This window comes from Centroberyx affinis, unplaced genomic scaffold, assembly GCF_046629955.1.
Source record: "Centroberyx affinis isolate AG114_WGS23_722 - 3 ecotype Tasmania unplaced genomic scaffold, CSIRO-AGI_Caff_v1 ptg000267l_1, whole genome shotgun sequence".
NCBI classification, from domain to species: domain Eukaryota; kingdom Metazoa; phylum Chordata; class Actinopteri; order Beryciformes; family Berycidae; genus Centroberyx; species Centroberyx affinis.
The window spans coordinates 138,819-161,134 of NW_027278948.1; the positions used below are offsets into that span (position 1 = coordinate 138,819).

At 41.3% G+C, this 22,316-nt stretch overlaps 1 protein-coding gene across 1 annotated transcript; it reads left to right on the plus strand.

The window, feature by feature from the left end:
- Window positions 1-1,711: 1,711 nt before the first annotated feature.
- LOC139667385 (matrilin-2-like) lies at window positions 1,712-22,034 on the plus strand. Its single transcript, XM_071546839.1, has 14 exons — window positions 1,712-2,042; window positions 4,218-4,793; window positions 6,709-6,828; window positions 10,529-10,648; window positions 11,705-11,824; window positions 14,563-14,682; window positions 15,112-15,231; window positions 15,706-15,825; window positions 16,832-16,951; window positions 17,426-17,545; window positions 18,337-18,456; window positions 18,598-18,717; window positions 20,312-20,413; window positions 20,754-22,034. The coding sequence occupies exons 1-14, from the start codon at window positions 1,712-1,714 to the stop codon at window positions 20,807-20,809; spliced, it is 2,265 nt and encodes a 754-aa protein (XP_071402940.1). The 3' UTR covers window positions 20,810-22,034.
- Window positions 22,035-22,316: the final 282 nt, after the last annotated feature.

Sequence of the window (22,316 nt, forward strand, 5' to 3'; positions counted from 1 at the left end):
GTAGTTCAATCTTCACCATAATCCGTAAGTAAATTGTGGTTTCTGGATCAGTCTGTGTCATTTGCCTTAAAGTAAAACAGCTACTCTACACAACAGTTTGGCCGCTCAGCTTTGCATGAATTACATGAACAATGGGATTTGTTCTTTCAGCAACTCTAGTTTCATAGAGATAATATTACAGGCTTGGCAAGTCCAGGCCCACATAATCAGGTCATCGCACGTATGTAATTGCTTATATATGTCACTAGAGGTCAGAATTGTAAAATTGGTTATGCTGTCATCCAACAAATACGGCATTATAAGCATATGGAATGGACTTTATGCATAAATGGTAGCTCATTCCACAGTGACATTATCAAACTGAATTTGTTTATTACAACCATTCATCAAACAAACAACACTTTAGGCCAACTCACAGAACCCCAAATAATCTAAAAGGCAATCAGTAACCTGTTGTTTGGTACAAAACTATTTAAACTGATACTTGTTCGCATAATATTCAGCACTAACATTTTCTTGATATAATTTCAATACACAATAGTGCATTCTAATCCCTGAGTCACATGAAATATCTTTGTACTGGTAGATTGTAAAGACTTGAGAGTTTGTTGCTGCTACATGTCTCTTAGACCTTTAACAGGACTGTATACCAGATTTAGAAGTCTTGCAAATGTGGGTATTAAATACAAAGAGTATGAAAATGTACATCATATCCTATCCTAGTCCTGGAAAAGCTTGTGTTGGATCATCAGTATGTTTGAATTTGTTGTGTCAAATTTTAGGCTGATTGATCAAAAGCAGCTGTTGCAAGCAAATATGGCCAAAAACTGCACAAATTGATTTGGGGTGGCAGGGTGGCTTAGAGAGACCGTAGTTCAACCAGAAGAGGGGTTCAAGCCCCTATGTTGGCAAGCATCCACCCTGCTGAAGTGTCCTTGAGCAAGACACTGAATCTGCTCCAGGGGGCGCTGTTCTGTCGCTGACGCTGACCCTGACCTCTGACCTCTCTTTGGAGCTGGGAAAAGCTAAAATGAATTTCCCTGGTAATCAATAAAGAATCTCATAAGAGGAAACAAGAACAGGAACAATAATAACAATAATAATAATAATAATAATAATAATAATAATAATACATTGTTTATAAATCAATACATTTCCATGACTAACATGTTCTCTCATGAACCTGGTGTCTTTCTATGAAACCTGGTATCTTATGGTAATGACCTCTACATTCTTCTTTCAGTAAATTAACTTGAGCTTTACCTTGTTTAACTGTATTTTGTTTTTAAATTCACGTTTCTATCCTGAACATGATGAAAAGAAAAAAAACCCCAAAACATTATTCCAAGACAGTAATGAAGATAGATAATAAAGATTTAGGGAAATCACATTTGATTTACCTCACCTCTGTATATGTAAATGCTTTATGGGTCTTGTAATGAATAATTTAGGATGATTAGAAAGCAGGACAGTTTTGGAGAATTTAGCTTTGCTGCCATAACTGTCCGAAACCAGATTTGCACATAGTGACCTGCCATTGCTCCTTCCAAATACCCCAAATACCTCAGGATTGGGTCTCTTGTTCCCCACGCCTTGTGGGCCGTGGCAGAGCACATATAAATAGGCTACATTCAACCGTGCCAGGGGGACCCGAGGGCACCCAGAGGCGAACGGAGGAAAAAACACCACCAAGAACAACTGCGCGGGTAAAATGGCTTTATTAATGTGGGGACTCGTCTGTTGCGTTGGCATCCTGGTTTCGGGGACCCGGGGGACTGTCACGCAGATTGGATCCTACCACCGGCAGAGACACGCGGACAGCCCGCGGGTCCCGCGTGTGCCTCCACAGGTCTCTCCCAGGGTCTACCAGAGCTTCCAAGATATCAGGTCGATCGGGCAAAGCTTTGACTCGGTCTTGCCAAGCGGTGAACCTTTTCAAGAGGTCCACCCGCGCGAATACACAGCCCGGGGTTTCCAGCACGGTGCCCAGCTAGATGTCAACAACCACCTGACACAGAGCAGACGGAGAGCTGACTTTGGAGGTTGGTGGATGTTATGTGTCCTCCTGTATGTTCACTAAGAATATCCATCCACCTGTTTGACACGCTCAAATAATAATAAACAAGGGTAGTGCAGTAACTTTATAGGAATTTGAATCTGTTTTTCATGTGTGTCCTGGAAGAATCTGGGTCTATTCATTCCTCTTAAATTTTGATAGGCTATGCATGGCAATGATGTAAAAAAATATATTACAAGGGGCATTTAAGAGGCTAGTATGGAGCCCCTAAAGTCCCGAAAGGTAATTTTTTTTTATCTTGTGCGCACAAGTTAATTATCTTGTGGGAACAAGTTATTATCTTGTGCGCCCAAGATAAAAAAGTATCACCTTTCGGGACTTTAGGGGCTCCGTAGGCTAGCCTGCTTACATCATCATGTCATTTTTTTTACATCATGTCATCATGCTCTACTTGAATGCATGTAGTCTGCCTGACTAACAGAGGATTTCTGTGAAGAAGAAATGAAATGACAGCTATAACAGCAGCCAGAGAGCACATTCTAAATTTCAGTTATTTTCAGAATATCTATGTACATTTCAGATTCTGGATGTAATTCATTTCACAACCTGCAACTAAAACCGCTTTAGGGACACACAGCAGCATGTTTGAATCAGGCCTTCTAATTGCATCATTGAATGTGCAGATCATTAAAAGCTATATAGCTGTCTTTACTTACTAACATCAGTCAATAAAAGCATCTATTACATAGTTACTCTATTCCCCCCGTCTGACATTCATATGGAAAGGGTAATGATAGATGCAAGAAACCATTTAATGCATGCCAGCCATGTTGCATCTCCCAGTTTGCTTGAAGCAATCGCTGCTCTAATGCTTTTCCCTCTGCCTTCCCTTCTGCTCTGGCAAAGCTCGCCGCACTAACTCCGGATTTTATCGCTATCAGTCCTCCCGTCACCAGCCGCCAAAGAAAAGCCAGCCGCTCTCACACCTCCAGCACAAAGCAGCACCATCTTCATCGAGGCAGCTTGCTAGAGACCCGAGTGGCACTTCTACACTCGGCAGAACTGGCACAGGTAGTGAACCGAAGCCATTCAGCTCCCAAAATACAGATTTGAACTTGTGGACATGGGTATCTCTCTGTCTTCCCCGGCACATTGAAAAGTCTCACAGACGATTCAAATGGAAAGCCACAAGAGGCTCCTTTCCGCAGCAAGTTCGCTCAAGTATTTTGTTGACTAGTGGTCAACTTGCTGTATCTAGATTGATTTTGAATTTTGTTTCTTACCTATTTTCAGGGTTTTCTCATTATACTGGAACATCACGACACATTTTTCTTTGATAGACTACAAAAATTGTAATTATTTTGAGAAACAGCTCTTGAAAATGATGAAGGCCCGCTGATCTTGTGTGAAACCCAAACTTTTTGGACTTATGGTGATGGCAGAGCTAATTGTAATTTGCGCTGGACAAAATTTGGTCAGTCCTACTGCAGTCTCATCATAATTTAGCTTTGAATCTTCCTTTTCAGAATATCCTTTCTCCCACCTGGATTATCTAGCAAAGATACTTGTAAATGACTGGTGCTGGACTAAATGTTCATCACAGTGTGCTGCCGTTTGCATGCATTCAGTGCATGTTACATCGTTTAATAAATGTGTTTAATAATTTTGTTTGTTTAATAAATGAGCTAAACTTTTAGATGTTATGTTCTTATAATGAGAGGCCATTCAAATTGTAAAAGCTGATTATCATTAAGTTGTTTGCTTATGACATGGTGGGATGTTCAAGCATAATTTCAAGTCAGAATTTGACAGTTAATATTTTAGCATTCATCCCTGGCCTCATAATATCCTTGCACACAAACTCTGGATGTTGTTGTCTATCATTATGCAAAATTAACTTTTTTAGGACTATCAGCATCTGGTACAGCTTCTTTGCCTTTCAGTTGATTTCAAAAAGGCCTGGCTGAGTGAATCAGCCAGCTCGAGGCAGAAAGTGAGAAAAGTGTGTGTGTGTGTGTGTGTGTGTGTGTGTGTGTGTGTCTAGGGGTAATGTAGAGGTGTGAAGGAATGTAGGGGTTGGGAGAAAGCCAGGAGAGTTCTTTTGTCAAAATTGACAGTTACAATATTGTACTTTAAATCAAAAACATCAGAATGCAATATACTTTTAAAGCCACTTAAAACATCCATTTATTTTTTACAGCACCAAGATCAAATTGCAGAAATCGGCCTATAGACCTGGTTTTCATCATAGACAGCTCCCGCAGTGTGCGCCCTGCTGAATTTGAAAAGGCCAAGGAGTTCCTGCAAGACATGGTGGATAGCCTGGAGATCGGCTCAGATGCCACACGAGTGGGCGTTGTCAATTATGCTAGCACAGTGCAGATCGATTTCTTACTGAAGACCTATTTTGACAAGCCTGCCCTGAAGCAAGCGTTGGCCCGCATTGAGCCCCTCTCTTCAGGCACCATGACAGGCTTGGCCATCAAGACGGCCATGGAGAAAGCTTTCACCGTGGAGTCAGGGGCTCGTCCTAGCTCCATGAACATTGCCAAAGTGGCCATCATAGTGACGGATGGGAGGCCCCAGGACAAGGTGGAGGATGTAGCGGCGGCAGCCCGGGCATCTGGGATGGAGATCTACGCAGTAGGAGTGGACAGAGCTGATATGAAGTCCCTCCGCCTCATGGCCAGCGTCCCACTGGATGACCACGTCTTCTATGTGGAGACCTATGGTGTCATTGAGAAGCTCACTTCCAAATTTAGGGAAACCTTATGTGGTAAGGATGATGAGGGAAGTGCGGATATTCCCTTAGATGGCCTAGATGGTGAAAATGACGGTAAAGGAATAAATAATGAAAATGACGATAAAGGAAATAATGGTATGTCAAATCCGTCCTTTTAATTTCGCCTGTGATTATATGGGCAGCACCATAGAAGGTAATCTCCATTCTAAAGTCTACGGTCCTCTTCTTTAGTCTTGAGAACAAGGGCAAAGGTAACATGGGTGATTTACCGCCACTTGTTGTGTTGGGATTTCCCTCCCAAAAGGCGTGCACTAACTGTTGCCATCCAGATGATGATAAAGTAGTGTAGCATAGTGCAGTCAGCATTGAGCACATAGACACTCGGCCCTCTACTAACCAATTTAAAGAAGAAGACAAATCTCTGATCGTTGGTTTATCTGCCAACTCAGAGGGAATTCTACTTACTTGAATACTTTAAAATGGTTGAAACCTAACATGATGCTGCCTATACTTTTCACAGGGAGCGCTCAGCTCTTTGCACTCTGCCCTGCATCTTGCGCCCTGACTGTGCCATGCACCCTGCTCAGTTACCTGAAGAGGTGACAAGCTGCCTAGGGCCCCTGGAATCTCTGACGGAACATTAGTGACCACCTATCATGCAAGGCAGAAGCTAAATTAGCTTGCATTGAATTTTACTAAAATTTATTTGAGAGGAAATCTCCAGATTAAAGAACTAAACAGTTATTATTGCTTAATCTGCAGTAATTTATACAGTATCTTGCATAAACGTGCAGACATTACACTATGCTACCTTTATACATGCTATGTATGCAAAGCTTCCTATTGAGAAGACTGGCGTGTAAAGTTGGAATGAAGTCAATAGAAATGTTTACTCGAAACGTGATATTTCATACAGTAAATGGCTATCAGACATTTAAGGACTAATGATGTGAAGCGTTACCTCATTTCTTTCTAAAGTCGCTTTTATGATACTTTTATGTCGTACATGACCGCTTGCAGGCATGCTGGATTTTGCTTTATCCTACACCCAATGGCTCATTGCTCATGATGTATTTGGGTGATATCAGAGCTTGGAAAATGGGAACTATGAGGGTTTTAAAATGAAAGTATAATTCCCACAACCTCATAGAGTAATTGTCCTTAGGTGGAAAGGGGATTTAAAAATGACAATATTTCTAACTTTTGATACCACCCAAACAGAGCATTTTAAGTGATTGCTAAAGTTACAAGTGCTATTCATGCTAACAAGTTCTTCCCTGAGCTTGCCCTCTTTGCACATTGTGCTTAAAATCGGGATAGACTCTACCAATCGCACAAATTCAAATGGTTGCTCTTGAATTAGCTAATTGATAGTATTTGAACTCGAGGAGTGAGTTTAAACAACCACAGTGTTACACTCAAACTTTTCTCCATCCACCACAGTGACCCAAGTAGAAAAGTTATGCTAACAAGGAAGGACTGTTGCTTCCAGTTGGGTTTGCCCTTGCATGGTCTGAACCGCATGGAATTCTGTGTTGGAAAAGCAAGATAGACAGTTATGCAGGTCACCCAAATTCAAAAGCTTGCTCTTGAAACAAATAGCATTTGAACCTGAGCAGCGATTACCTCACCTCCTTTACAGTTAGAACAGCAGTTGAAAGAATAAAATAACTTCACTATAGTTGGAGGATGAACAACACCTGACACAAAGACACAAGTTTTGCCCTCCCACTCTCCATGATGATATTAATTTTCAATGCTAATTCCATTTGACAAAAGCAGAGTCATTGTTTTAATTCTGTGCTGTAATCTGCATGTGGCTTAGTAGAATGAGAAATTCACACAATCAATGTATACTTACACCTCACTAATACTCCTATAATACTCCATAATTAATGATTATGATCATTAGGCTAAGCCAATCAGACATGTAAGTGTCTCTTTTCAGGTTTGGATGCATGTGCTCTGGGACACGACTGCCAGCACATTTGTGTCAACAATGGCAACTCGTACATCTGCAAGTGCCGTGTGGGCTATGTCTTGAACGTGGACAAGAAAACATGCTCACGTAAGAATCTTGATCTTTTGCTTCCTTCATTTGATGTATTTCCTGTTGAAACAGGATGTTGGGGCGAGACATAACACAGGGAGGGATCATTCAAAAGTGTAAACCAATGGGATATCAGTTAGGGAGAGAAAGGCAGTGTTATTTGATGGGATTGTTAAGAAATCTGCGGTGGTTTTATGGGTTGGAATTTTTATGTACGCCTACTGGTACACGATGAAGTAACCATTAAAGATATGCTCTTTTCTAGGAAATAAAAGTAATGGGATTTTTATATAAAAACAATACAAAAGAAAACTAAATGCATTAATTGTTAAATCGGTGTATATTATGACATCGAAAATTAGCTAACAAGCTGAAAAAGTCATTTTTTATTTTTTACTTTACTTTAAGTAGGATGATAACCACTGTACAGGAGTTAGCTGATACATCCACAAACTACAAGGCACTCAGCAGAGCGCAAATGCTGAACAATTCTCCAACTTGCAACACTGCAGCCTCCGTAATGATTTATTTTTGTTTACTGTTAGTCTTCCAGGTTTCATTTTCTGACAATATAGCACATAAATGCAATGCTGTTCAGCAGCCGACTTGGAAGTCCCGGATGTCGGGCTTTCCTACCCGCACATGAACAAAGCATAATGGCTAAAAAATGTGAATTGTAAAATGGCGTGAATCCCAGAGCCAGATCACCACCAAAATCTGAACTGATCCTTGGGGCAAGGGCTATCTGTGCACCAAATTTCAGCCAAATCCGTTTGTAACTTTTTGAGAAAGAAAGAAAACATAATCTCCTTCAAACTTCATTGGTGGAGGTAACTACATCAGTAGATAAAGAAAAATAACCTTAAGTAAGTTAGTTACAATAATAATTATTCTATGGCATCTGATACTAGGCTATAGCCAGTGCATCAGAAACCTAATAGAAGCTATAGTTGGTGAACCAGCGACTATCCTTGATTAAGTCTAAAAATGAGTTATGGTATTACTACCCTTCAGGTAGATTTTGATTGGACCTTACTGAAACACTGAGTGATTGGATAATAGGACCTTATAGTGGCAAGCTGACATTTTCTGAGAGAGAACTTTCAATCTTTTTAAATATTTAACCCTAAATGGTTCTTAAAAAAACAACACACAAGCATAAAGTAACATTCAGAAATTAAGAATATGTGGATAGCTAAATTTTGATTAAAAAAAAATAGCAACACTGCATATCAGCTCTTATAATATGTTATGTTGCTCTAAATAGTTTTGGGCTGTCAATATGATCTCAGCTTGAATGGAAACTTGGGGTAGAACACATGGCTTGTCTGATGTCGTTAGACTAAGTCAGATGTGGGAATGTCTCTTTTCAGGTGTGGATACATGTGCCCAGGGACACAACTGCCAGCACATTTGTGTCAACAGTGGTGACTCGTACATCTGCAAGTGTCGAGCGGGATATGTGTTGAATGCAGACCAGAAAACATGCTCAGGTAAGAACCTGGATCTTTTCAATAGATTTGGTGTCTATACCTTGGTGCATTGTCTCAGGTTTCACACAAAATGTTATTATGTTTGTTGCTTGACTGAAATTGATAAACCCATTTCTTGTGCTGTCAAACATCCCTGCTTTAACACGCCAACATCCCTGACTAATGTTATGGGTTGCTCTGAGTTGTTTAGCACAGTCAGTTGTTGAGCTCAGTTTGAATGAGAAGGAGACGTGGGAGACTGGGATTGATGCAGAAAGAGGCATAGAGCACATGGTTTCTATGAATTGTAAAAGGAATGATTGCCAATCAAAGGCTCCACAACAGGCCAAGGGCTTCTTGACTGGTGACAGTAGACCAAGTCAGTTAGATGTGGGAGTGTCTCTTTTCAGCAGTGTTGGGGAAAGTTACTTTTGAAACTAACTAGTTACTTTACTTTGTTACTTGACCTAAATAGTAAAATTTTATTTTACGAAGTTAATCTTTATTAAAAGTAACTTGTTAGAGTACTTTCACGTTACCCATTTAAAATAATGACTTTAAAATACATCTTCTGCTGATGTCATCACTCTTATTGTACAGAAATCATCACAAGTAACAATCTACTGTTGTCTAAAGAAAATATCAAGGTAGGGTTCATTTACCTGGTTCCACAGTAAATAGTCAGATTGCAGACAAAGCCTTAACTGATCCTGTATGGTCTCAAAATAAACGGCAGACAGCGTTCACAAACGCTTTCAATTCAAATCTTAGGTATGATAGTGACAGCTAAACTTACAGTTAACAATAATATTCTTACCCTTCTCTTCGATCAGTTCAAAGTAATCCGAAAATGTTCAAGTTCTGCACTTTATTGTTGTGTTTATTCTGAAAGCGAGTCGTAACCTACAAGCCTCCACCGCACCGCCAGCCTACAGTATAGTCTGCTTTTAATAACATCATGCAGCGCAATACTTTCAATTTTACTTTAATTTATAGGCCTACTTTAATTTGCACTAACTAAACATTTAACCATTTGAAAAAAAAATAAAAGTAGTGAAATGTAATTTTGAGAAAGTAACTAATAACTGATTGCATAAATTACAAAACTAACACGTGAAGTAACTTGTTACCACAAAAAAGTAATCTGATTAATCTAACGGGTTACTATGTTATGCATTACCCCCAACATTGCTTTTCAGATTCAGATACATGTGCCCAGGGACACGACTGCCAGCACATTTGTGTCAACAATGGTGACTCGTACATCTGCAAGTGTCGAGTGGGATATGTGTTGAATGCAGACCAGAAAACATGCTCACGTAAGAATCTTGTTCTTTTTTGTCTCTGTTGATGCAGTGTCTCAGGTTTCCCACAGAAACCTTTACACCTAACGATGGTCAATCAAAGGCTCCACAACAAGCCAAAGGCTCCTTGACTTATGTCAATAGACCAAGTCAGTTAGACGTGGGAGTGTTTTTTTCCCACGGCGCAGCCGTCAGGTCAGGTAGTCAGGCAGTCAGTCAGTCAGTCAGGTCATGCTTATGAGATGATGCGGTTTGTGCGTCTAGAGGGCGTCTGTGACTAAGAGATGCAGTGTTTCACATACAGAAGCACAAAATCAAAAGTTGGTCAATGTAGAGAAATGTATTTAAATCGATCTCTAATGCTCCTCATGTCACATCATGTCATGTCTGTCATGTGGAGATGCACAGACAGCAGACCAGCAGCATTGAACTCAATCCACAGAGTCTCCCGGTGTGAAAACAAAAGTGAAACTTAACATTCCACCATTTGCTGAACTCGCCTGTGTTAGTAACAGGATTTGTAAACAGTAACCCGATAACACGTCTTCTGCTGCCCTACAGACATTAACGGTAGGTAACGTATAGCCCACCTTGTGGTATTTCAGTAATGTAAGTGGAATTATTTAACGAATAACTGTGTTGCTGTACTCCAGTGCATTGTATTGAATTGAATTGAGTTGAATTGAACTGAACACACGCACAGTGGGTCTGTACAGGATCTGTGCTTGTTTCAGATTCGGATAGATGTGCCCAGGGACACGACTGCCAGGATATTTGTGTAAACAACGGTGACTCGTACATCTGCAAGTGTCGAGTTGGATATGTGTTGAATGCAGACCAGAAAACATGCTCACGTAAGAATCTCAATCTTTTCAAAGGCTCCACAACAAGCCAAGGGCTTGTTAGACTAAGTCAGTTAGATGTGGCAGTGTTTCTTTCCAGGTGTGGATACATGTGCCCAGGGACACGACTGCCAGCATATTTGTGTCAACAATGGTGATTCGTACATCTGCAAGTGTCGAGAAGGATATGTGTTGAATGCAGACCAGAAAACATGCTCACGTAAGAACCTGGATCTTTCCAGTAGATTTGGTGTCTATGTCTTGGTGCAGTGTCTCAGGTTTCCCACAGAAACCCATTATTTTAGGTGCTTGGCTAAATGTTGCAGAACCCATTCTTTGGAGATTTAAAGCCTCCTTCCAGTATTGGGGTTTGGCAAAAACAGCTCCAAAAGCCCCATCTGGACAGCAAGAGCTGGTGCAGCACTTCGTACTGTGGACGCACTAAATATCAGCCCTTGTGACTAATATTTTGGGTCGTTCTAAATAGTTTAGGGCAGTCAATACTGAGCTCAGCTTGAATGAGCAGGAAACATGGGAGACTGGGACAGTTGCAGAGAGAGGCATAGAACACATGGCCATGGCTTCCATGAATTGTAAAAGGAACGATGGTCAATCAGAGGCTCCACAACAAGCCATGGCCTCCATGACTAATGTCTGTAGACCAAGTCAGTTAGATGTGAGTGTGTCTTTTTTCAGATTTGCACACATGTGCGGAGGGACATGACTGCCAGCACATTTGTGTCAACAATGGTGACTCATACATCTGCAAGTGTCGAGAAGGATATGTGTTGAATGCAGACCAGAAAACATGTTCACGTAAGAACCTGGATCTTTCCAGTAGCTTTGATGTCTATGTCATGGTGCAGTGCCTCAGGTTTCCCACAAAAAACATGATTTTATCTGCTTGACTAAATGTTGCAGAACACATTCTTTGGAGCTTTACAGCATCCCAACAGTATTGGGGTTTGCCAAAAACAGCTCCAGAAGCTCCATCTGGACAGCAAGAGCTGGTGAGGCACTTTGTAGTGTGCCTTGCAAACACATATCAGCTCTTGTGACTGTTTTGGGTTATTCTACATATTTAAGGAAGTCAGTACAGAATTTGGCTTCAATGAGCAGGAGACGTGGGAGACTGGGACTGATGATACTCAAGGAGCACATGGCCATGGGGTCCACTTCTTGTAAAGGAATTTGTGACCAAAGGCTCCATAACAAGCCAAGATGTCATTGATTGATATCATTAGACAAAGTCAGACATGAAAGTGTCTCTTTTCAGATTCAGATACATGTGCTGAGGGACATAACTGCCAGCACATTTGTGTCAACAATGGTGACTCGTACATCTGCAAGTGTCGAGAGGGATATGTGTTGAATGCAGACCAGAAAACATGCTCACGTAAGAATCTTGATCTTTTGTGTCTATGTCTTGGTGCAGTGTCTCAGGTTTCCCACCAAAAAACAACATTTTAGGCACTTGATTAATGTTGCAGAACCCATTCTTTGGAGCTTTAAAGCCTCCCCTCAGTATCGGCGTTTGCCAAAAACAGCTCCAAAATCCCCATCTGGACAGCAAGAGATGGTGCAACACTTTGTACTGTGGATGCACTTCATATCAGCTCTTGTGACTAATATTTTGTGTTTTTCTAATAGTTCTAATCTAATAGAGACTGGGACAGATGCAGAGAGAGGCATAGAACACATGGCCATGGATTCCATTAATTGTAAAAGGAACAATGGCCAATCAAATACTCCACAACAAGCCAACAGCTCATTGACTTATGTCAGTAGACAAAGTCAGTTAGACGTGGGAGTGTTTTTTTTCCAGATTCGAATAGATGTGCCCAGGGACACGATTGCCAGCACATTTGTGTCAACAATGGCGACTTGTACATCTGCAAGTGTCGAGTGGGATATGTCTTGAATGCAGACCAGAAAACATGCTCATGTAAGAACCTGGATCTTTTCAATAGATTTCATGTCTATGTTTGATGTCCAGTATCTTAGGTTTCCGACAAATCCTCATTATGTTTTGTTTTTTTCAAAACACTTTGTTGAGCTTCAGAGCATCCCAGCAGAATTGGTGTTAGCTGGAAACAACTCCATAAGCTCCATCTGGACAGCAAGAGCTGAGAAGGCACTTTGTAGTATGCCTTGCGAACACATATCAGCTCTTGTGACTGTTTTGGTTTGTTCTAAATAGTCAAGGCAGTCAATACAGAGTTCAGCTTGAATGAGCAGGAGACATGGGAGACTGGGACTGATGAGATGCATGGAGCACATGGCCATGGGATCCACTTTTAAAGGGAACTGTGACCAAAGTCTCCATAACTGGCCAAGGGGTCATTGACTGATGTCAGTAGACGAAGCAAGACTTGTAAATGTCTCTTTTCAGATTCGGATACATGTGCCCATGGACACAACTGTCAGCACATTTGTGCCAGCAATGGTGACTCGTACATCTGCATGTGTCGAGAAGGATATGTGTTGAATGCAGACCAGAAAACATGCTCACGTAAGAACCTAGATCTTTCCAGTAGATTTGTTGTCTATGTCTTGGTGCATTGTTTCAGGTTTCCCACAGAAACCCATTATTGTAGGTGCTTGACTAAATGTCATAGAACTCATTCTTTGGAGCTTTAAAGCCTCCTTCCAGTATTGGGGTTTGGCAAAAACAGCTCCAAAAGCCCCATCTGGACAGCAAGAGCTGGTGCGGTACTATGTACTGTGGCACTTCATATTAGCTCTTGTGACTAATATTTTGGGTTTTACTCAATACTTTAGGGCAGTCAATACTGAGCTCAGCTTGAATGAGCAGGAAACGTGGGAGACTGGGACAAATCCAGAGAGAGACATAGAACACATGGCCATGCCTTCCATGAATTGTAAAAGGAACGATGGCCAATCAATGGCTCCACAACAAGCCATGACCTCCATTACTAATGTTTGTAGACCAAGTCAGATGTGGGAGTGTCTCTTTTTTCAGATTCGCATACATGTGCGGAGGGACATGACTGCCAGCACATTTGTGTCAACAATGGTGACTCATACATCTGCAAGTGCCGAGAGGGATATGTGTTGAATGCAGACCAGAAAACATGTTCACGTAAGAACCTGGATCTTTCCAGTAGATTTGGTGTCTATGTCTTGGTGCTGTGTCCCAGGTTTCACACAAAAATCATGATTTTATCTGCTTGACTAAATTTTGCAGAACCCATTCTTTGGAGCTTTAAAGCCACCTTACAGTATTGGGGTTTGGCACAAACAGCTCCAAAAACCCCATCTGGACAGCAAGAGCTGGTGCGGCACCATGTACTGTGGATGCACTTCATATCAGTTCTTGTGACTAATATTTTGGGTTGTACTCAATACTCAGCTCTTGTGACTGCAGTCAATACTGAGCTCAGCTTTAATGAGCAGGAAACGTGGGAGACAAATTCAGAGAGAGGCATAGAACACATGGCCATGGCTTCCATGAATTGTAAAAGGAACGATGGCCAATCAATGGCTCCACAACAAGCCATGACCTCCATGACTAATGTCTGTAGACCAAGTCAGTTAGATGTGAGAGTGTGTCTTTTTTTCAGATTCGCATACATGTGCCGAGGGACATGACTGCCAGCACATCTGTGTCAACAATGGTGACTCATACATCTGCAAGTGTCGAGAAGGATATGTGTTGAATGTAGACCAGAAAACATGTTCACGTAAGAACCTGGATCTTTTCAGTAGCTTTGATGTCTATGTCATGGTGCAGTGCCTCAGGTTTCCCACAAAAAACATGATTTTATCTGCTTGACTAAATGTTGCAGAACACATTCTTTGGAGCTTTAAAACAGCTCCAGAAGCTCTATCTGGACAGCAAGAGCTGGTGAAGCACTTTGTAGTGTGCCTTGTAAACACATATCAGCTCTTGTGACAGTTTTGGGTTATTCTACATATTTAAGGCAGTCAATACAGAATTTGGCTTGAATGAGCAGGAGACGTGGGAGACTGGGACTGATGATACTCAGGGAGCACATGGCCATTGGGTCCACTTCTTGTAAAGGAAACTGTGACCAAAGGCTCCATAACAAGCCAAGATGTCATTGATTGATATCATTAGACAAAGTCAGACATGAAAGTGTCTCTTTTCAGATTCAGATACGTGTGCTGAGGGACATAACTGCCAGCACATTTGTGTCAGCAATGGTGACTCGTACATCTGCAAGTGTCGAGAGGGATATGTGTTGAATGCAGACCAGAAAACATGCTCACGTAAGAATCTTCATCTTTTGTGTCTATGTCTTGGTGCAGTGTCTCAGGTTTCCCACCAAAAAACAACATTTTAGGTACTTGATTAATGTTGCAGAACCCATTCTTTGGAGCTTTAAAGCCTCCCCCCAGTATTGGCGTTTGCCAAAAACAGCTCCAAAATCCCCATCTGGACAGCAAGAGATGGTGCAACACTTTGTACTGTGGACGCACTTCATGTCAGCTCTTGTGACTAATATTTTGTGTTTTTCTAATAGTTCTAATCTAATAGAGACTGGGACAGATGCAGAGAGAGGCATAGAACACATGGCCATGGCTTCCATTAATTGTAAAAGGAACAATGGCCAATCAAATACTCCACAACAAGCCAACAGCTCCTTGACTTATGTCAATAGACAAAGTCAGTTAGACGTGGGAGTGTTTTTTTTCCAGATTCGAATAGATGTGCCCAGGGACACGATTGCCAGCACATTTGTGTCAACAATGGCGACTTGTACATCTGCAAGTGTCGAGTGGGATATGTCTTGAATGCAGACCAGAAAACATGCTCACGTAAGAACCTGGATCTTTCCAGTAGAGGTGGTGTCTATGTCTTGGTGCAGTGTCTCAGGTTTCCCACAGAAACCCATTATTTTAGGTGCTTGACTAAATGTCGCAGAACCCATTCTTTGGAGCTTTAAAGCCTCTTTCCAGTATTGGGGTTTGGCAAAAACAGCTCCAAAAGCCCCATCTGGACAGCAAGAGCTGGTGCGGCACTATGTACTGTGGATGCACTTCATATTAGCTCTTGTGACTAATATTTTGGGTTTTACTCAATACTTTAGGGCAGTCAATACTGAGCTCAGCTTGAATGAGCAGGAAACGTGGGAGACTGGGACAAATCCAGAGAGAGACATAGAACACATGGCCATGCCTTCCATGAATTGTAAAAGGAACGATGGCCAATCAATGGCTCCACAACAAGCCATGACCTCCATTACTAATGTCTGTAGACCAAGTCAGATGTGGGAGTGTCTCTTTTTTCAGATTCGGATACATGTGCGGAGGGACATGACTGCCAGCACATTTGTGTCAGCAATGATGACTCGTACATCTGCAAGTGTCAAGAGGGATATGTGTTGAATGCAGACCAGAAAACATGTTCACGTAAGAGCCTGGATCTTTCCAGTATGGTGTCTATGTCTCGGTGCAGTGTCTCAGGTTTCCCACAAAAAACATGATTTTTTCTGCTTGACTAAATGTTGCAGAACACATTCTTTGGCGCATTAAAGCCTCCCTCCAGTATTGGGGTTTGCAAAAAACAGCTCCAAAAGCTCCATCTGGACAGCAAGAGCTGGTGAGGCACTTTGTAGTGTGCCTTGCAAACACATATCGGCTCTTGTGACTGTTTTGGGTTCTAAATATTTAAGGCAGTCAATACAGAGTTTGGCTTGAATCAGCAGGAGACGCGGGAGACTGGGACTGATGAGGCGCATGAAGCACATGGCCATGGGATCCACTTCTTGTAAAGAAAACTGTGACCAAAGGCTCCACAACAAGACAAGAGATCATTAACAGATATCATAAGACGAAGTCAGACATGTAAGTGTCTCTTTTCAGATTTGGATACATGTGCTGAGGGACATAACTGCCAGCATATTTGTGTCAACAATGGTGACTCGTACATCTGCAAGTGTCGAGAAGGATATGTGTTGAATGCAGACCAGAAAACATGTTCACGTAAGAATCTTGATCTTTTGTGTCTATGTCTTGGTGCAGTGTCTCAGGTTTCCCACCAAAAAACATTATTTTAGGTACTTGATTAATGTTGTAGAACCCATTCTTTGGAGCCGAAAACAGCTCCAAAAACTCCATCTGGACAGCAAGAGCTGGTGCAGCACTTTGTACTGTGGCTGCACTTCATATCAGCTCTTGGTACAAATATTTTGGGTTGTGCTAAGTACTTTAGGGCAGTCAATACTGGGCTCAGCTTGAATGAGCAGGAAATATGGAAGACTGGGACAGATGCAGAGAGAGACATAGAACACATGGCCATCGCTTCCATGAATAGTACAAGGAACGATGGCCAATCAACAGCTCCACAACAAGCCAAGGGCTCCTTGACTGATGTAAGTGGATCGATTCAGTTAGATGTGGGAGTGTCTCTTTTCAGGTTCGGATACATGTTCCCAGGGACACGACTGCCAGCACATTTGTGTCAACAATGGTGACTCGTACATCTGCAAGTGTCGAGTGGGATATGTGTTGAATGCAGACCAGAAAACATGCTCACGTAAGAACCTGGATCTTTTCAATAGATTTGGTGTCCATGTCTTGGTGCAGTGTTTCAGGTGTAACACAAAATATCATGATGTTAGTTGCTTGACTGAAATTGCAAAACCCATTTCTTGCGCTTTAAAGCATCCTTGCAGGATTGGAGTTTGCCAAAAACAGCTCCAAAAGCTCCATCGGGATAGCAAGAGCTTGTCTGGCACTTTGTGCTGTGGATGCACTTTATATCAGCTCTTGTGACTAATATTTTGGGTTGTTCTATATAGTTTAGTGCAGTCAATACTGAGCTCTACGTGAATGAGCAGGAAACGTGGGAGACTGGGACAGATGCAGAGAAAGGCATAGAACACATGGCCATGCCTTCCATGAATTGTAAAAGGAACAATGGTCAATCAAAGGCTTTACAACAAGGCAAGGGCTCCTTGACTAATGCCAGTAGACCAATTCAGTTAGATGTGGGAGTGTCTTTTTTCAGATTCAGATACATGTGCCCAGGAACATGACTGCCAGCACATTTGTGTCAACAATGGTGACTCATACATCTGCAAGTGTCGAGTGGGATATGTCTTGAATGCTGACCAGAAAACATGCTCACGTAAGAATCTTGATCTTTTGTGTCTATGTCTTGGTGCAGTGTCTCAGGTTTCCCACAGAAACCATTGTTTTAGGTGCTTGGCTAAATGTTGCAGAACCCATTCTTTGGAGCTTCAAAGAATCCTACAGTATTGGGGTTGGCCAAAAACAGCTCCAAAAGCTCCATCTGGACAGCAAGAACTTGTGCGGCACTTATGTCAGTAGACCAAGTCAGTTAGACATGGGAGTGTCTCTTTTCAGATTTGGATACATGTGCCCAGGGACACGACTGCCAGCACATTTGTGTCAACAATGATGACTCGTACATCTGCAAGTGTCGAGTGGGATATGTGTTGAATGCAAATCAGAAAACATGTTCACGTAAGCACCTGAATCTTTTCAGTAGATTTTGTGTCTATGTTTTGGGGCAGTATCTCAGGTTTCCAACAAAACCTCATTATGTTTTTTTCAAAACACTTTTTTGAGCTTCAGAGCATCCCAGCAGAATTGGTGTTAGCTGACTCCATAAGCTCCATCTTGACAGCAAGAGCTGGTGAGGCACTTTGTAGTGTGCCTTGCGAACACATATCAGCTCTTGTGACTGTTTTGGGTTGTTCTAAATAGTTATGGCAGTCAATACGGTGTTCAGCTTGAAAGAGCAGGAGATGTGGAAGACTAGGACTGATGAGACACATAAGGCACATTGGATCCACTTCTTGTAAAGGTATCTGTGACCAAAGGCTCCACAACAAGTCAAGAGATTCTTGACTAATGTCATTAGACCAAGTCAGATATGCAAGTGTCTCTTTTCAGGTTCGGATACATGTGCCCAGGGACACGACTGCCAGCATATCTGTGTCAACAATGGGAACTCATTCATCTGCAAGTGTCGATTGGGATATGTATTGAACATGGACCAGAAAACATGCTCACGTAAGAACCTCAATCTTTTCAATGAACCGTCTATCCTTCGGTGCAGATGCTCAAGATTCTTACAAACTTCCATTATGTTTTTGCATAATTGGAAAGACAATAAGGAAATACAGTACAAGTGTCAGATGTGTCTCTTTTCAGGTTCGGATACATGTGCCCAGGGACACAACTGCCAGCACATTTGTGTCAGCAATGGAGACTCGTACATCTGCAAGTGTCGAGCGGGATATGTGTTGAACGCAGACCAGAGAACATGCTCACGTAAGACCCAAAGACAATCTATTGGACCTTTTCAATAAATTGTCTATATTTTTGATCAGTTCTTCTAGGATAGCATCTCAGGTTTCTCACAAAACCCCATTATATTGTCTTGTGGACTTCAAAGCATCCGTGCAGTTTTGGTGTTAGTCAATAGCACTTCCAAAAGTTCCACTCATACTGCAAGAACAGTGAGACACTTCAGCTCAGTGCTTGTGACTAATATTTTGGGTTGTTCCAAGTAGTGTAGTGCAGTCAGCATTGATCTGCGCAGATGTGGCAGCCTGGGACTGACTTACAGGGAGGTATGGCACATGGCCATGGCTTCCATGACTTCTCAGAGGAACTATGCCCAACCAAGGATTTGACAGCTAGCCAGGGGCTGCTTGAATGGTCTTTCCTCAAGCTACTTGAAGAGGCTTCACCAAAGAAGAAGTGGACAATGTGCTGGAGTGGACAGCACCCAGTCTCAAACCATCTCAGACTATGCAAGAAGATCTAAGGTGAGATGCCAACTTTCCATGCAAATGTAGTCTATTGTGATTTATTATCAAATCAGGCCTAGACTAATCATATCCTTAACCTCTGAAGAGAGGGTTATATTTTTTATAGTTACCATTCTTTTTATGTCTTCCTTTTTGCACTCCAGGTAGGGAGATCTGCAGTTGACTGAGGAAACCAAGGCCACAGAGTCCCGTGGGGAGCGCTACTTCTACTGGTCCAGCTTTAAGATTTTTGAGTGCATAGCCCATAAAAGTGTGCTGTGCCTGTGTAAGGAACGAGAGACCACAACAGCATTGGAAGTTGTGGTGTGACCGTACAGAGAAGTTTGGTTCAAGTAAAACCCTCATCAGAGCATGGGATTCTTGCTTGAAATTGGAATTGGTTTGCCTCTTCTTTCTGTTGTCTCCTTCAGTGCTAAATATTGCATTGTCAATGATTTGGTGTTGTATTGTGTGAACATGAATACCACCAAAAGTATTGTCTTAACATTTGTCTGATTGTGCTGGTTAACGCTTTTAGCTGCTGACCTCCCTCAGTGATCGAGCCTTCCTACTTTTTGATTAACTAGTTGAAATTGAGTGACACATTTTTCTTATATTTCCTAATCACACCCACAAAAGCAGAATCATGTGCCTAATTACCTCTGCTACATTGATTAATTCATATACAGTATATGTTATGTTTACATTTATAACAACATATAATTACTGTTATCGAATGTAATCATCCTGGTGTAGAGGCTCATATTTAAAGTGACATGGGTAGTAGGCCACAGGCCAAAAATACGCCTGGTTATCAATGAATCTCCTCAGACTTGTAAAATCACACCACAGATATTAATTTGCGTTAAAACAAGCTGAATATGCATGACATGCATGAAGTGCATGAAATATATATTGCTTTATTACTCTCAAACCCTTTGGGGTGCCAGAAAAATGTTATTGCTGGCCAGTTCCATGGGCCCACATAGAGCAGGCCAGGATGGGCTGTGTTATTTTTTAATACTTAGTGGCCAAATGGCGAATTACAATGAACCTATACTAAGCACGGTAAAAGGCCGCTCTAACTAAACTTTCTCCAATTATTATTTCAGAGGAAATGCGAAGTGAAATAACTGAAGATGCATGCATGTGTGAAGCTCAGATTGCGTTCCAGAAAAAAGTCCAGTCAACCATTCAAGAGCTGACCAGAAAACATATCCTTTTGCCTCTGACACTGACTGGAAGAGGAGAGTGTTGAAAAGACACTACCTGTCTAACAAGATTTATAACTAGTCATCATTGTTTTAGTGTGAATGGTGGCCTGTAAATGCACAGCTATTTACAGAAATCCAAACCAGGATTCTAATCCACAGATAATTTTGAGACTTAATTAATCCTAAATGTTGTGCCTGCTGCCTAGTAGAGGTGTATTTTTTTAGGAATGCCAACATTCATCATATGCTGATCAGCATTTTACCACTACACTAGGGTTTGGTGAAATTCCTTGACTATTCCTTGACTAATTTAGTGTAATTTCCTTGACTATCTGTCCACTTGATGAAATTACAGACAAAGTGAACCAGATGGATGGCCAGCAGCAATACTTCTAAGGAGTGGGAAACACCCAGAAGCCATGATCAGGACTAACTAACTGTGGACTTGTTCAATACCCACTTTATAATGACCAGTGGAACTGATTTCTAACCCTCAAAATCTGTGTCTCAGAGAAAATGTTGAATAGTTGGCAGTAACTCATCATTTGTTACTTTTGTGCTATATATAATACTGGATTATCACATTCACAGTGTTATTCATTGTATTACTGTTTGCAGTAATGATAAGGTATAACTGGTCCGACAGTTAACATGTATGATTGTAGCAAAGTAAAAAGAAATCCTCATCTGCTTGTGTAATACATTGTGTACAGACTCAAACTGTCACATCATGGTAATTATGGAAACTATAGAGCAGATAGAGGTGCATAAAATATATAATAAACGGCTAATCTATATTTACAATAAACATTTTTTTTATGAAGACAGTGTTGCACCTCATCCTCTCTATGGATTCATTGTTCTGAGAGCAGTTATTTTCTTGGTTGAACACAAACCCTCCATCCAGGACTATAAAACAACTAATCTCTTATGCAACAAGATAATTGTTGTTACCTCTAATTACTGCCTTATTACCCAGAGAAAAGACCAAATTAAAGCATGATCCACTTGGCCTGTGGCAGTGTTACATCACAACAATGAATGACTGCAATTAATTTCTTTGAGAGTTGAAACATTTCAACAAATATATTGTGCAACAGTGTATGGCAATTACCTTTGTGTTGTTAACAGCCAAGTAAGATTGCTACTGCAGACACGGAATAATCTTGTACAATAGGTTATGCAAAATGGTATTAATAAGGCAACTGTTTGGAGAAGCAGAGGGGAAACGAGTTGGCGGATTCAAGGGTGGACGGATGGCTCCAATACATTGCCCACTGCCCAGTTGGCATAGGTTTTCTTGGGGCCCAAAGTTTCTGGCAGCAGTCCTGGGCAATACCCACGCAATTTCTGTGACAAGTCTGTTGACACAATATTTCATGTTGATATCCTTCATATAACAAAGGTGCTGTAGGAACTTGTACTGTATTTCCTTATTGTCTTTGTAAGTTTAGCTGTGACACATGCAAGGCACACTGAAAGGTGTAAGATGTAAGGCTAAATTTGTAGTGTACGGTGCTTGTTGTATAAGATGACTGTAATCTGTGTATGGTATTGGTGCACTTGTGAGAGAAAACAAATTGTCTGTATTGGCTATTTGTATTATGAGTGTATTTGCACAAGGACATTAAAATATTCAGAAATAATGGAACCTTTATGCCTCTTGTATTGTTTATACATAACTACCAAGCCACTCTTTAAACAATGAAATTACTAATTACTAAAACAATATTTTTGGAAGTTAAGTAAAAGTCTAAAGCCATTCTATTGTAGAGCTTTTGTCAGAACTTTAATAAACCATCCGTAAATAAGAAAAATAAGCCCAGGTAAAAAGCGACTGTATTTTGTGCACAGGTGGGGAACAAGAAAAAACTACAAGTACCAGAAAGCCCATACCAGCTCT

Coding starts and splice junctions, on each gene's coding strand:
- LOC139667385 (XM_071546839.1), top strand. CDS start 1,712: ATGGCTTTATTAATGTGGGGACTCGTCTGTTGCGTTGGCATCCTGGTT. Junction 2,043..4,217: donor ACGGAGAGCTGACTTTGGAG/GTTGGTGGATGT, acceptor TATTTTTTACAG/CACCAAGATCAAATTGCAGA. Junction 15,826..16,831: donor AGACCAGAAAACATGTTCAC/GTAAGAGCCTGG, acceptor GTCTCTTTTCAG/GTTCGGATACATGTTCCCAG.